Genomic DNA, 17,667 nt, shown 5'->3' on the forward strand with positions numbered 1-17,667 from the left:
GAAAAATGTTGATTGGATGTTTATTAGGAACAAATTGGTTAAATTTACAATATAGTTGAATTATATAGGACAATTTCGTGATGAAATTTGTCTATTAGCTCCGGTAACCACTGAACTTTAAGCTAGTTACCCGATAGACCGAAAAAAAAATGTTACATTTCCTCCACCTTTCAGTATTACTTCTCAATAAAAAAAAAATTGAATGTTATTCTAGTATTTGTAGGTAAATTAATTTCAGAAATTGTATAGAACAGACAAGGCTGTATGGGCTTAGATCCCCTTGCCATTCCTAATATGGAAAAATTGTACCAAAAAAAATATTTGTAGTTAAGTTTTCAGTACCCTTCGTCCCGTAACCTTTTTTTGCAACTTCGTATTTAGATATAAATACAATAAGCACCACATTAACATCTGTAATCAAATCACACTATAATATAATACATTTGAGAGAAAAGTGAAAATTTCCCAAATTTATTCAAATGCATCGCGTGTTTCGTGTAAACCAGTTTTATAACATTCAAATATATATAATAATATATATACACGAAAACAAGTGAGCGCTGAAGCGTTTAAAACGATTTATTAAAGACTACCAGCCCGCTCCGGCTCCACTCGGGTATTTAACAAAAATTTCAACGATATTTGACGTTGGTTTATTTCTTTCAATAATAGAACACTTATTGCGGCATAACTATAATAGTTAGAAATATGCTGTCGCGACACTTTTTGTAAATAATAATGTGTTTTGTAAAGTCGTAATACAATCTTTTATTCTATCATCTATAGTTATCGCAGGACACACGATGTAAAGAATATTTTAGGGATTTTTTTTACACCTAGGGTTACATTATTGTAGTTTTAGTAGGGATCCCTAATTTTTTTCAAAAAAGATTATAGCCTATGTCACTCGGGAATAGTGTAGCTTCCAAACAGTGAAAGAATTTTTCAAATCGGGTCAGTAATTTCGGAGCCTATTCAATACAAACAAACAAACAAATATTTCCTCTTTATAAAATTAGTACAGAAGTATAGACTAGCCGTACTCGTCCGCTTCGCTGAGCATTTAAGATTAACATTATTATTTATTGTCATTATTATTAGGGTGTCCAACACTCATATAAATCTTAGCCTATCCATTAAGCACATGTATTTTTTACATGGATACCAAGTTTCAAGTCAATCGGATGCGTGGTTCAGTAGCTATAACGGAACATCCGTGAAAACCACTGTAGATTTATATATTAGTATACAAAGTTTTTTAAATGTTAACTACGCCAATCGTGCATCATGGTTACCGTTGCTTGTAAATAGAACCAATGTCAAAGTCGCAGACAAGTCGTTGCCTGCAGTTGAAGACAAACACAGTTTGAAGAAGGGCATGTCATAGCGTAATAAGTATTTTTTTTTTATATAAGCCAGGGAATGCTTAAACGACAAACAAACAAACAACTGCCTTTTATTGGGCCTTAACCTTATGCGTTTCCGAGTTCCGGTTTATTATGAGTTCCGGTTCCGGTGACAGAATAATATAGACGTGTACTCGTTTGCTCTTAAAATAATATCAAGTTTTACCTTAATACTCATATATGTCAAGTGTAAAAAGTCACAAATCAAGATAATAGAAGATACTTTATACAAAAATAAATCAAGAAAGTTTGTGAACAGTGTTAATGTGCAATCTAACAATGAGAAATGAAGAAATAACCTCTTGAGATTATTACTTTAATATTTTTATTTTGAGGGTATTTATTATGATAAATACAGAGTGAAGTAAGTCACAGTTTAAACCACAGACAATCTAACAATTTACATTCAAGCTAGGCAACTTAAAGAAATAATATCGATACATAAGAATTTAAGTGTTGCCACTTTATGAAATCGATAAGTTACTATACAGTCGGGGTTGACAGATCTACTCTAAAATTATACCAGAATCATCTTAAAACTATTTACTAAAAACGTTAAATAAAAATTTTCACTGAAAAATGGATAATCAAATGCAAAAATTATTAGAAAAAATTCAAGAGCAAATGAAACAGCAGACTATCACTATAACAGAAGCTGTAACCAAAAATGTTGTGCAACAAATTAATGAGCGATTTAAAAAGATAGATGACGAAAACAAACAACTTAAAAATTCAGTCAAAGAACTTAAGGAGAAAATTAAAGGTCTGGAAATGGCTAAAAAGAAAACTAACATACTACTCTTTGGAATAAAGGAAGACAAACAAGAAGAGTTAAGTTTGGTAAAATACATATCGGAAAAACTTAATTGTCATCTTGGATTAAACATACAAGAGCACGAAATTATGAATACCTATAGAATTGGAAAGATAAAAAATACGCCTCGACCTATTTTAATATCCCTTGTATCGTACTGGAGAAAAATGGAAATAATGAGATCGAAACATAAGCTACCCCAGGGTATTTATGTGAAGGAAGATTATACTAAAGAAATATTAGAAGCACGCAAAACATTACAACCAAAACTTGAAGAGGAACGAAGGAAGGGTAACATAGCATACTTAAAATTAGATAAACTAATAATCAAGAGCCAAACGGATGCTAATCGAGAAAAAAGGAAAAGAGACCCACCTTCTCCGCCCAATATCAGCACACCACAAAAAGAAAATGAATTGTACGTAGCTCCGAAAAAAGTAAACACAACTAATGCGTACGAATACATGGCACGCGTAAAATCAAACTCATTAAGAGAGAAAACAAATGTATAGCAATCACCGTACACTCGAAACCGGAATAATAACAATCATTTTAATACAAACCTGCAAAAAACAACCAAGAAAAACACTCCCCCAAGCCGGCTGGTCCCCGTGGGGGAAAATGACCATAACCCTCCAGTAAACAAAACACTACCTCAAAAATCACTACAAATTGGAACATTTAACGTAAGATCGTTAGCATCCACAACAAGATATATAGAACTAGTATACTCACTAGAAAAAATAAAAATTGATATATTAGGCTTAGCTGAAGTTAGACGAATGGGCAGTGGCATCGAAGAGCATCAAGACTTTATATTCTGCTTCAAAGGAGAAACACCTGGCCTGCATGGAGTAGGATTTTTGATAAAAAAAGAATACAAAAACAATATATTAAGCTTTTCAGGCTTATCTGAAAGAGTTGCAATACTTCAACTTGAGTTCAACAAAAAGATAATATCAATAATTCAAGTGTATGCACCAACTGAAAAGGCTTCTAAAGAAGAAATGGAAAAATTTTACGAATCACTGCAAGAAGCGCAAGCGCAGACTAGCGGAGATGTACTGTTAATGGGAGACTTCAATGCCAAAGTAGGGATAGCTAAAACAAAAGAAGATAAGATTCTAGGTAAATTTGGTTATGGAAAAAGAAACGAAAGAGGTGAAAAGCTCATAGAATTTGCCTTCGAACACAAACTGTCGATTATGAATACGTATTTTAAAATGAGACAAAATCGAAAATGGACTTGGAAATCACCAAATGGAAAAGTAAAGAATGAATTAGACTATATCCTATCAAACCAGCCCAAAAGTATAAGGAAAATAGAAGTACTGCACGGCTTAGGGTATAGTTCCGATCACAGACTGGTTAGAGCAACTTATTCTTTACAAAATACTAAAAAATGTAGGATATCGTTCAAATCATCCCCAAATATATTCAAAACTGAAAAAGAAATAATGATGTACACTAGAAATTTAGAAAACAACATAAAAGAACTTGAACCTTTTGAAGACGACGATGTCCAGACCCTATACAACAAAATAGAACACGTCATTAAAAAAAGCATATCAACAAACGAACACAAAGAGGAACAAAGTAATTCAAACAAAATTCTTACACAATCAACAATAAAACTAATGACCAGACGCTCGACACTATTGAAAATAAAACAAAAAACTTCGGAAATGAAGGCAGAGCTAAGTATGCTATTCAAAAAAACTAATAAAGCCGTTAAACAAGACTATGCAAACTACAGAAAACAGATAATAGAAACAAACATAAAACAGTACAGGAGCACAAAAAGAGCATATAGACAATTAAATACTCACAAAAGTTGGATACAAAATTTAAAGTCGAGAAGTACAAGACCTAACACTAGAAAAGATATTATAGATAGTGCTACAGAGTTCTACAAAGCGCTATATAATAGCAAGTATAAAACTAGTATAAGTAAAAGTAAACATTTCATAGAGTGTAAAGACGTAAAAGACGAGCCTGTAGAGATCAACACGAAGGAAGTAATAAAGCATATTAAAAAATTAAAGTCAGAAAAAAGCCCAGGGCCAGACGGTATATCCAATGAAGCTTTAATATTTGGGACTACTTTACTAGCGCGTTCACTTTCATGCTTGTTTACCAAAATTCTAAGCACAGGATTAATACCAGAACAGTGGAAGAAAGCAGATATCATTTTGATATATAAAAAAGGTGACCCTCGAGATATAGGCAACTACCGACCAATTAGCCTTCTCCAGAGCATATATAAACTTTTTACCTCTATACTATTAAGCAGAATCAGTAGCAAAATCGAAAACCTACAACCAAAAGAACAAGCGGGGTTCCGGTCAGGCTTTTCAACATTAGACCATATTCATGTAATGGAGCAAATAATAGAAAAGTACAAGGAGTTCAACAGACCAATATATATAGGTTTTATCGATTACGCTAAGGCATTTGATACGATCTCACATGACGCCATCTGGGAGGCACTGGACAAATGTCAGGTCCACGACAAGTACAAAAATGTCTTGAAGAACATTTACGACAAGAGCACCAGTTGTGTGAAACTAGAGAACCGAGGACCTGAAATACCTATTCTAAGAGGAGTGAGACAAGGAGACCCACTTTCCCCGAAGATCTTTATAGCAGTGCTGCATAACATTTTTGAGGAGCTGAAATGGAAAAACGAAGGCCTTAAAATATGTAACCAATACTTGAGTCACCTCAGATTTGCAGATGATATAGTCCTCTTAGCTGATAACAGTAGAAAACTAGAAAAAATGATAAACCAATTGAATGTACAAAGTAAAAGAGTAGGCCTATTAATGAATAAAGACAAAACAAAAGTAATGACAAACAGCGTCAAACATCCAATAAAACTTGAAGGAAAAACATTAGAATTCGTAAACAAATACATATATCTAGGAAAAGAAATATCATTTGAAGACAGAAGCGAAGAAGAAGAGGTACAACGTAGAATAAATATGAGTTGGAAAAAATATTGGTCACTCAAAGAGATAATGAAAGGAGACTATCCACTCCACCTGAAGAAAACAGTTATGGATACATGCATCTTACCAACTCTCACATATGGTTGCCAATCGTGGACTTTCAACACCACCATAAAAACAAAAATGGTTAATTGCCAGAAAGCTATGGAAAGAAGCATTCTAAAAATAAAAATAAAAGATAAAGTAAGAAGTGAATTTATACGAAAAAAGACAAAATTAATTGATGTCCTAAACTTCAGTAAAAGATTAAAGTGGCGATGGGCTGGCCACGTAGCACGCTACAGTGACAAACGATGGACAATTGAAGTGACAAAATGGAAAGGGCCTAATGGGAAAAGAAGGAAAGGACGACCTATGAAACGATGGAGTGATGATATCATAGTCACCGCTGGGAAGGAGTGGATGAGGCAGGCTCGGAACAGAGAAAATTGGATTAAGCTGGAGGAGGCCTATACCCAAATAGGGGTTCCTGTCGAGGAAAATTGAACGGCAATGTAATTGGATCTGAATGTGGGAGTTATATATGGTTGAGAATATTTACATGTAATATTTAGGTGATGGGAAATAAAAGGCTTATTATTATTATATATTATTATTATAACCTTATGCGAGGCTCCTACGAATAAAAGACTAAAGAACTGAGATTTTATGCAGTCACGGCCAGAAATTACGAGCAATAGTCAAGATGTCCTTCGAAAATAACAGTATCCATTTTCTTTCATAGGTGACGAAAATAAACATAATTGACAGACGCCATTGAAGGTAACTATACTTGAGACCTTAGAATTGATATCTCAAGGTGGGTGGCGTATTTACGTCGTAGATGTTTATGGGCTCCAGTAACCACTTAATACCACTGTGAGCTCGCCCACCCATCTAAGCAATAAAAAAAAAGTCATCATCGCCCTGACACAGCAAATTCGAAAGCGAATAACTAATTATTAATTATACCTTTTCGACGGACGCAACCGCAGGACTAATGCAGCGTGCAATAAAATCATGCAAAAGCAATATTAGCGACTATTTATTATGCGACTGAATTAATAAAGGCAGTCCTTTATCATTGCATTGTTAATACAATTCGAATTGTTGTACAATTTATCAATCAACAAAAGTTATAAATGAATAACATGTACATATGTGCATACATATGTCCCTTGTGTACTTTTAATGTGTTGTTCACGATGTGTGAGCCCTAGTCGTCGATGTAAACAGTTTTGTGATTCATCAATTTTATTTACATTTGTGTTTTTTTTTTAAGTGATTTTATGACCTGGTAACTAAGACCTTTAAGTCATGTCTTATTGTTTTTTCTTTCGGTGTTGCCAGCCAGTTCACGTCCTGTATCTGTTGAACATATTAGCGGAGCAGAGTTCATCCATACTACCTGGAGCCACTGCGGTCATCCACGTGCGTTTCCAAAGATCATTTTTGCCACGTACCATCCGGCTATGGAATGAGCTCCCCTCCACGGCGTTTCCCGAGCGCTATGGCATGTCCTTCTTCAAACGAGGCTTGTGGAGAGTATTAAGCGGTAGGCAGCGGCTTGGCTCTGCCCCTGGCTTTGCTGAAGTCCATGGGCGACGGTAACCAGTCACCATCAGGTGGGCCGTATGATGGTCTGAACCATCATGAAGAACATGAATTTCACCTTGTAAAAAGAGGTCCAGGTTTTGGCTTAAAATGGGTTAGTTCTATGACAAGACTAAAAATATAAAGTAAAGATACTAACTAAGTAACGAGCCAGGCATATTGTACACATTGTTTTTTATCGCATAGATGGGAGAATAAGCTCACAGCCCACCTAGTGTTAAGTGGTTATCGGAGCCCATAGACGTCTACAACGTAAATGCCGCCACCTACCTTGAGATATGAGTTCCAAGGTCTCAGTATAGTTACAACGGCTGCCCCACCCTTCAAAACGAAACGCATTACTGTTTCACGGCAGAATTAGGCAGAGCGGTGGTACCTACCCATGCGGACTTACAAGAGGACCTACCATCAGATATCTCTAATATCTCGACTCGCATCGTGCTGTTCATGGGCCCCGGTATCTACTATAAAAGCCACAAAAAAATCCCAACTAAAAACTGACCGAGTTACTTAAAAATTGACTTAATTAAAATTAAAATAAAAAAATGTTTTATACTTTAAAAGACTTATAGTCAAGTATTTTCTAAGTTCATAAACTTAATTAGTTCTTTTAGTCTAGAAAAAGACAAAGCACTCTTTCCGTCTCTTTTCAATGGAGCGCATGCCTCAAAGTATTAAAGTCGAAAAACAAAAAAAATTACAATTGTTCAATTACATTTTTGGCATTTACCAAAAAAAAAGACAAGAATCTTGGATTAGGCCACTTCGATTCTAAAGGTCCGATATTATTGTCCCATAATGTTCCAGTCTAACGCACGTCGTAATGTAATAGAAAAATCCTCAGATTCGGGATTTGAAATTCGTACGAGGATAAAAGGATACTTTCCAATACGCGTCGTTGCGTCATTAATCTTGTCTGGAACGTGAATAAAAGCAACAAGTACGAACCCGACCCGACCCAGTTCTGGCGAGGTCGCCTCCTCGCCGATCAACAAGTATGAGACCACGTTATGGGATCGGGAACGAAGATTTATTATTGACCACTCGATGCGGTCTGGAGAAACCACCCAATGAATACACAGCTTTGTTCGATATGAAGTCCAAAGGTGATTGCTGTTATAAGTTTAAACCGAAATACAGCATTGGTTCAAGTTAATCCTTTAACCCTTTGCTGGACATGTAGGTCACCGATGCCCTACGCGGCGCACTCAGTAATTATGTGGATTGCTGTCTTCGATCTTCTTACTAAGGCACAGTAATATCTAGTAGACTCTTTAGTAGACCAATTTGTTTTAACTAATTTCTGCTTGGGAATATACATATAAGAGCTGAACAAATCGATTTTTTGTAAAATAAAATTAATATACAGAAAATAAAAAAAACCTTATGTTTTGGAAAGAAAACAAATAATAATAATGTTCCGCAACGGCTCTGCTGAATTGACACGGCAATAAATTCCAAATTACCTTATAACAGGTCAAAAGGCAAGGGGATTATCGAAATTATAAAGCAATTAAAAAGTTTCATATTTATCTGTCGCCGCGTAGATAATAAATTAAGTGTTGATACGCGAAATATGACTGTGTTATTATCTGTTTAATTAACATAATTTAATTTGGAAGTCTGCGCACTATGTTGCAGTTTTTATGATAGTTAGTTCACGGGTCACTACATATTGATTACTAAAACACGCGAACAGCGTGAATGCCACTACGTTAAAACCTAGAGATATAAAATTAACTCACAATACAAAGGGAGACCCACCGGACAAGTTAAAAAAACATGATAACTTTGCAGCATAGGCATAGTGGTTTATAGCCTGCCGTCTTATAATAACCACGTCAGTGGGCTTTAGTAACTAAGGCGGATGGGTCGTGAGCTTAAATGACTTTTTTGTGAGCCCAGCTATGTAGGCGTAGTTAGAAGAAACCGAAGCGCAAAATCGTCTAAACCACTCATCCTTCGATACCAACGCTAATTTGTAAAATCTCTATATCGTCTACTCGCATTAAAACTGTATAATCTCAAAACTTACTAAATTTTACAGGAGTGTTTTAAAGGTTTAACATATGATATTTTTAATATTAATCATCTTCGCAACATTTATTTTTTAGTTTTTACCAGTTACATTATCTGTCTTTTAAAGTGAGTTTGTTAATAGTAGTCAAAATATAGGTAAACTGAAAAAAAGAAAAACTAAAACTAAACTACGCTCTTTTGACAGTATTTATGAGAAAAATACTGTCGATACCAAATAATTCCGCATATTAACTCAATTTCGAATATTTTTGGAAATTGTACACTTTTAATGCGAAAAGACTATTAGACAATAAGAGTGCTGAAACTCTTTGTACCATATACGCAGAGTTTCTGCGTCAAGGTTTTGTTGCGGAGTGATCGATCCTTCTGAACGAAACCTTGAACTTCGTCGTGAAAATTGTGATACCGTAGTCACTCCCACTTGTTGCACTGCATTTGGCAGCTTGCCAGAAAACTTGCTATTATTTGGGGAAGTAGGTACGTTTCATTCGGTGTTTTTAGCGGTCACTTGTTTGAGTTGAGTGGATTTACGTGATGATCTATTTTTCGTAACGTGATTGTAAACTACAACATCAGTCGTCGTTTTGAAGTCGTCGTGGCCTAAAGGATAAGACGTCCGGTGCATTCGTATATAGCGATGCAACGGTGTTCGAATCCCGCAGGCGGGTACCAATTTTTGTAATGAAATATGTACTTAACAATTGTTCACGATTGACTTTCACGGTGAAGGAATAACATCGTGTAATAAAAATCAAACCTGCAAAAATTATAATTTGCGTAATTACGGGAAGGTACCACCAGCCTGCCTATTTCTGCCGTGAAGCAGTAATGCGTTTCGGTTTGAAGGGTGGGGCAGCCGTTGTAACTATACTGAGACCTTAGAACTTATATCTCAAGGTGTGTGGCGCATTTACGTTGTAGATGTCTATGGGTTCCAGTAACCACTTAACACCAGGTGGGCTGTGAGCTCCTCCACACATCTAGGCAATAAAAAAAAAAACGTTTTAAGGGTGTATTTCTAAATCAATTATGTTAAAGAGCGTTTTTATTAACGCGTTTACTTTGCAAATGTTTTAGGGTGAAATTGTATTGGACCGATGACCTAGAATTACAAAATTTCAATATCGAATGAAAATGCGGTGAAGTCATCATACGTTCTTAAACTTCACAGTTGACCTAAAAACGACTTTAGGTATATTAAAAACTATTATACACTGATTTAATTCAGCGCTGATTACAGTTCCATCATTTAAGACTCACAAATAGGTTATCAGTGACGATAACTGTATCGTGTGGTCACTAAAGTGTCACAGGTCGTTCCGTACATGTTAAGGATCCGATATCGGTGAATCTGTATCGCCGATATATCGGTGTCGTGTCGGCGAATAAAAAAACGCTCTAAAGCATCAGGCTCCTCTTACTTTCGTAGCAACAAGCGAACGTGCGACCGAATCGCCGACTGGCGCGTGTTGCGACATTCAACAGAGCGGTGTCTGGTGTCGGCTAGACACTCGAATACGCACTAGCTACATACCAATCTGGTTTTTACGTAATACCTGCGCATATTGTTGTTCCGCGGGTTTGTTGAAATGGTCCCAAGGAAAGTATTTATTGAGTACGATATCCAGTCCAGTTTAATTTTCAGGTATGCATGTCAGGTTTGGAGACAAACTGTGACTAAAAAAATATAATGAGGATATATAATTATATGAATAAATGCTGGTTAGGTGGAAGCAATCATAAGTTCGGATTTGACGGCAGTAAAATGTCTTAGCTGAGTCTTCATGTCTCGAGTTGGATGAAAGCACTATCGTCGCATATAGGTCCAAAGATAGATAAACTCATCTGCGAAGCTGAAGTAAAGAAACAATTAAATCTATCTTTCCTTCCCGCAAATGTTTATCACGATTACCAGTTTTAGGTACTGCAAGGCAGTCTTATGAAGATATTTTGTTAGATCAGTCTAGTTTCAAGAATGGGACAATTGTCCTTAAATTTAATTGAGTTTTGGACTTTATGTCACCGTGGGTAGCGGTATTTACGTTGTCTATAGGCTCCAGCATCACTGAACTTTAAGCTAGTCTACCTAATTTATGGCAATAAACAACATGCATTTTATAGAAATCTCTACGGAACATCTGGGTTTCATTTGGAGCCGTGTATTGTAGCAGCTATCTTATACCTTTAAACGAGTCAATTCTTGTATATATATAATCTGAATCTCGGAAACGGCTCCAATGATTTTCATAAAATTTAGTACACAGGGGATTTCGGGGGCGATAAATCGATTTAGCTACGATTTATTTTCAGAAAATGTTGTTTTATTCGTGTTTTCAATAATCAACTCTTCCCGACATCTATTGGCGAATAATAACACTATTTTTCTTAATTGAGGGCAACTAACCGCTTTAAAGACACAACAAGATGGCGTTATCAAAAAAAAACATCTAGTCATTATTAACGGAGAGTACGGATTTATTGCTCCCCTTGTCATCGCTAAAAGTATTCGTATATCAGCTATAATTCAAGATAATGACGTATATGTATGTATAAAGGACATGTCTCTGACAGACAGACAAAAGGCCTTTCACGTTTATTACAACAGAAGGAAATAATAACTCGAGGGACTTTGGGGTCAGAATCTCACGTTGATTGTGCCGTTGCGTTGTTTGTAAATATTATTTTATATTTCTTAGATTTGTCGCTTTAATAATATTCATGAATCTATTTTGTACGTTATTCAACAAAATGGTTTCAGGTGGTCAGATCATCTTTGTTCTCCTCATCATCGGAGATTGAAATCAAAAGACTTAGTCAATAATAAAACTACTTGTGGTAGGACCTCTTGCGAGTCCGCGCGGGTAGGCACCATCCTGGGTTTGAAGGGTGGGGCAGCCATTGTAACTATATTTGAGACCTTAGAACTTATATCTCAAGGTGGGTGGCGCATTTACGTTGTAGATGTCGCTCGTCCACAATAAAAAAAATGTAAAACGTGTGTTCGATTAATTAATGCAATAATTCAATATTTTTTTTACTGCTTAGATGGGTGGACGAGCTCACAGCCCACCTGATGTTAAGTGGTTACTGGAGCCCATAGACATCCACAACGTAAATGCGCCACCCACCTCGAGATATAAGTTCTAAGGTCTCCGTAAAGTTACAACGGCTGACCCACCCTTCAAACCGAAACGTATTACTGCTTCACGGCAGAAATAGGCAGGGCGGTGGTACCCACCCGCGCGGACTCACAAGAGGTCCTACCACCAGTAATTACGCAAATTATAATTTTGCGGGTTTCATTTTTATTACACGATGTGATTCCTTCACCGTGGAAGTCAATCGTGAACATTTGTTGAGTACGTATTTCATTAGAAAAATTGGTACCCGCCTGAGATTCGAACACCGGTGCATCGCTCAACACGAATGCACCGAACGTCTTATCCTTTAGGCTACGACGACTTTAATTAATCGAAATAGACCGTTGAAGTTCTATAACATTTGATGTTTCCGATAAGGTTTGAGACGCCGTACACAATTTGCATCATCGTCTTGAACTTCGCGGCCGTTGTCCAAATCGTGCTATGAAATTCATTATAGAATTGACAGCGTAAACATCATAACATTAAAACACATGCGTCCATTAAACCGCTAACTTCCGTATTTCTAACGAGCTTTTAATTTTGTTTTGGTTAATGCTGTTTTTGCTTTTATTTTTTAATGTAAAAGCTCGTTAGCTTTTCTGGTCGAAAATGAACCCCTTTTGACGGTAATGCTATAATGCTGGAACTTAGGAAGGGCGAATTCATTTAAAAGCCTATGGTAATATGGTACGTAGCCGAATATAATCTTTGGAAACGCAGTCATAATAGTCTACTTGATTTCAAATGGGTACGGTCAAACTGTACTCCAGTACCGACGAAGGCTAAAGGATTTAACCTTTTTTTAATTTTTTATTGCTAGATGAGTGGACGAGCTCACAGCCCACCTGGTGTTAAGTGGTTACTGGAGCCCATAGACATTTACGACGTAAATGCGCCACCCACCTTGAGATACAAGTTCTAAGGTCTTAAGTATAGTTACAACGGCTGCCCCACCCCTCAAACCGAAACGCATTACTGCTTCACGGCAGAAATAGGCAGGGTGGTGGTACCCACCCGCGCGGACTCACAAGAGGTCCTACCACCGATAAGTAAGATCTGTGTTCCCAACCGTCAAAATATGTATTACTTAGTTAAAGCTTCTCGAGAAATAAAAGGGGATTAATAAATGAAAAAAAAGGAAAACTCTAGAACTTTCCTCAAGCCATCACGAGAACTCGGGGTCGAGTATACATTCACTCATTAATACAGCATTCTTTCATTCATTAATCTTCCTTAATGGCTTTACGAAATGTCGTTAACGGCCTAAAATAAAAGCCTATTTAATTTGCTGATGTCTTTTATGGAGATGAAGAGACACAATTTTTTTTTTTTTGTTTTTTTTTTTTTTTTTTTTTTTTTTATGGCCAACGAATTGTGCTCCAGCCGAACTATCAATAATGGATAGTGAAATTTTCGATGACTCCGAAACTAAGAAATGCTTATTAGTCAGAAACTGTTTTTTTAAGAAACTTTAATGTTTCTTAGTGATTTAAGTAATCGTGCCTTTTGAAAATCTCAAAGACACAGACACGGATAAACAAAAAATATGTGGACTTTTTTAAAACAATTAATATAAAATAAAATACAGTCTCAAACACACTTTCCTATGTTTTGTTTCTATAAGCAGTGCCTGTACCGTAAGTTGTGACATAATAGCTCATATTTATGTATATAGAATGTGATCGTTTGCGTACTTTTGCCGCTAGGGGCGCTGTTCCAACTGCATACAAAATTAAGTTAACTTTTACGCTATCGAGAACGTCAAGAAACTCGCACTAAGCACACTGATCTCTCATTGTGTGCGTGATGTGAACTGTGTTCATGAACGCTCACCGTCAACCCATTAACGAGTTCAATAGCATGGGGGACGTTATGCTGTCATCTGCCAGCGCTAGTTGAAATAATAAACAGCTCTAGACTCGAGAGTGGATAATCTGGTCGATTAAATAGGTTAGATTACTGTATTTTTTTATTATGAGTAGAGCCTTTTTTTTTTTGGTCTGGAGGAAGTCGCCGGACTTCCACCCTCCCCTGGGGATGGAGGGCGGGGCATGTCGGAGTCGAACTGACTAAAATCTCCTGTCGCTCAACAACCCGCGTCCGAACCTCGCATGAGACAGAACCCATGAAAAGGCAAAGGGGGGAGAGTGAAGCGTTTAGTGCGGAGCACATCTCTCCCATCACCCTCCCCTTATGAGTAGAGCCTAATCATCAACAAAGATGAAGAACTGCAAACCATTGAAAAATGATCACAAAACTGGAAACCGTTTAAAAATTAAGTAATTATAAATGTAATCAAATTAATTATGCACGACATGTAACCGAAACCAACTCCTAGTTGATCGCGAACATAAAATAAATTAAATGACAAATTCCGTAATCAAAATTCGTTTAACACAAGTCGTCCGTCTAAGTTTTATTGCTTGATTAATATTCATGCACAAAACGTCACTACTGTAATTAGCAAAACATAATCTTCAATAGTTACTGTAATTTATCTTAATTATTTCATAGTAATTATTTCATATTTTTTTTAATGCCCTTGTAGGCAGACGAGCATACGGCCCACCTGATGGTGAGTGGTTACCGTCGCCCATGGACTTCAGCAATGCCAGGGGCAGAGCCAAGCCGCTGCCTACCGCTTAATACTCTCCACAAGCCTCGTTTGAAGAAGGACATGTCATAGAATCTCAAGGTGGGTGGCGCATTTAGGTTGTAGATGTCTATGGGCTCCACTAACCACTTAAAACCAGGTGTCGTCCACCCATGTAAGAAAAACAAAAACATTAATTGCACAAATTTTTGAGACAGTACTGTCGCATTTAGCTCACCTACATTACTAGGTATATGGCATTAATTCTAGCTAATTGAAGTACGTGCCTCATAGTCCACTACCTGTTTAAAACACCGTTAAAAACTAGGCCACGACTAAGCGCAAATCTACCAAAACATTAGCATGTATTCGTTTATGAGTATCCTTGCCTACTGTGATTTACTCAAATATTTATTCAGACTTAACAACCGTGAACTCTGACAGACGCCTAGATGGCTTGAAGGTTGTCCCGCCGGAATCACATACCGAGGACCAAATTTAATTACCCGATTTAAAGAATGTTTCATTTAAGGTAAAAAAAGGATTATATAATTCATACCAGCTGACCCGGCAGACTTCGTAGTGCCTTAATCGATAAATAAAAGACCTAAACTTTTGTATAAAATAAACAAAAGGAATCCGTCCGACGGGGGACACATCAAAGGAAAAACAAAATTGTTTATTTTTTTTGTAATTCCGAGCATTTTCATATTTATCTACCTTTTAAACCTTCCCTGGACTTCCACAAATAATTCAAGACCAAAATTAGCTATATCGGTCCAGCCGTGGTCTAGCCGTTCTCGAGTTTTAGCGAGACTAACGAACAGCAATTCATTTTTATATATAGAGATAGCTACTTTAACTAGTTCTTGCTCATCCGTCAGCAGTATCCCGAGCTGAATTGTACTTAGAATATTATTATAGTCCGGCCGCAGAGAGAACGCAATAAATCCAACACTAAATTTAAATTTACAGCATTTATCACGTGTTTGACAAATTTATTTATTTCTCATTGATAATAATTTGTTAGTAGAGTAAAATAAGCATATTTTATTTCGCAAATTGTATGCTGCTCCGTTCCATCACGAACGATCAAAATGGCATTTTTTCAGCGTCCAGACTATAACAGATATTGAGACGAAAGAACGTTAGGGTCATTTCGCTATATCTATTAATTATATTTCAGCTTCTAACCTTTCCGCTAATTGAAATTTTGCCAACACTGATTGCTTGAATTGACGTCAAGCAGGCGCTACACTGTCAAACAGTAAGCCAAATCCAACTTCTACATAAATTCATTTAAACACTGCGGTCATCTTCTGGCAAAAATGCTTAAAAAAGACGGTAAAATTTGTGAAGCTGTTCCCAAGTACTAGCTGTACTGTTAGCTATTCTGAGAGGGCCGAAATAAGTAGAGCCGATTTGTACCAATCCTTTTGATTTAAAAATTGACTTAAAAACTCTTTTGTCGTGTATGCCTTAAACCCGTTTCTCCGTACCTAATTAAATTGGCACTGTTTATCTTTCAGCCCTTTGTAGACCATCCTTGTTGGAATACCAAAAACCAGTTGCGATCTTTACGATGCCCATTCAAAACTGTTGTAAAAGTAACATACATTATAACATACATATAGTAACATACTAATAATAGTAGAATAATTTATTGACCCACGTAATATCGGAATTTGACTGCAATACCATATTACAAAGAATGTTAAAGACACGTTAAATCGAGCAGACAAGATTGGCGTGAACACTGGTCAACCTTGAAACACTCACTTCTGTATACATACTACCGTAGATTTATTTGTGAATGTCCGCTAAAACTTTAAGCCGCAATATGCATGAAATTCTAGTTTCTGTTCTCAAAGCCAAAGAGTTCAAAATATGTAGGCATATGTTTACCACAAACGGGTCCTTCTGATTGACATTTTAAAATCGGGTTTGGTAAGCGACGGATTCCTTTGTGTTTATCTAATTTAGTAATTTGTGTTAATGAAAGCTGCATTAAGTATATATCGACGCTTGAAAGGCAAACGTGACTAAGCGACAATGCGTAAACTTTACAGTAGACTAATTTAAAGTTGAAATACGTGAAAACAAAATTTATTTTAACGAATCTAGCTAGTAGCTGTAGGATTGAAATGATTTTAATAGACCTAGAATTTTTTTTTTGCGCATCTATTATCGTTATCCTTCCTATCATTTATGTACAAAGCAGTAATTGTCGCTTAGTCACGTTTGCCTTTCAGGCGTCGATATACATATGTACGTTTCAATAAAATAAAATTTCAAAACGCAATTAATAATTATTTTTCGCATTTGTAAAAACGAAATTTAATTATAATTCGAGAAAGAAATAAAATTGACCAGTCTTAGTAATTCGTTTACGTGAACATTTAAAAAAAAAACTTATTCAATACGAATTTAAACTAAAAATTTTATTAATTAATTTCAGCTGTACAAATAATATAGGCAAAAATTAAATTTGACATAATAATTAAGGTAAGTAGGTAATATTTAAAACAAGTCATACATAATGATGTGAATATGGAGATGTGCGTAATTGGAAAATAATATTTATTTTGCTTGATAAAACTTCGGGCTTAGTTATATTTAGTCTAAAGGACTGACACACCGTTGCGAAACAAACCGTTTAGGATCAAGAAAACTTCAAATTAATTACAATAGAATGAAGCAGTTATTTATTTTCAATCAGAATGTGTTGGTTATTGTCGTGATACACCAAAATTGTTAAAATAATGACATCAGAAATTTATTTACTGTTTATTTTAAAAGTACAATTAATTTTACTTCCGTACTCATGTGTTAGATTTTCCAAAGCTGTCCTTCATACCGAAAGACCAAAGAAGCGGTACTGTACTGTTCTAAATTTAAAAAAAAAAACGGTAATTTCGCAACGATACGAAACTACCCGCGTTATCTAGTAAATCAAATAGTAAAAGAGTATTATTTCGTTTTAAACGAAAACACAATGACAAGACTGGCTCGAATATTACGTAATACGCGGACAGTGAAAGCGCGACAGTCTAGATAAGCCCTGCAC

General features: G+C 36.1%; 2 protein-coding genes across 6 annotated transcripts in view; one reads left to right on the forward strand and one right to left on the reverse strand.

Moving 5' to 3' along the window:
• The window catches only part of LOC101739491 (terminal nucleotidyltransferase 5C), a 248,747-nt gene that overhangs the window by 212,191 nt on the left and 18,889 nt on the right, over positions 1 to 17,667 (reverse strand). The window lies entirely within an intron of this gene.
• Positions 1,986 to 2,732, forward strand: LOC134199430 (uncharacterized protein PF3D7_1120000-like). The gene has a single exon (XM_062670272.1). It carries the CDS (start codon positions 1,986 to 1,988, stop codon positions 2,730 to 2,732), a length of 747 nt encoding a protein of 248 aa, XP_062526256.1.

The sequence above is a fragment of the Bombyx mori genome, chromosome 9 (assembly GCF_030269925.1).
Source record: "Bombyx mori chromosome 9, ASM3026992v2".
Taxonomy (NCBI): Eukaryota; Metazoa; Arthropoda; class Insecta; order Lepidoptera; family Bombycidae; genus Bombyx; species Bombyx mori.

Coding starts and splice junctions, on each gene's coding strand:
- LOC134199430 (XM_062670272.1), top strand. CDS start 1,986: ATGGATAATCAAATGCAAAAATTATTAGAAAAAATTCAAGAGCAAATG.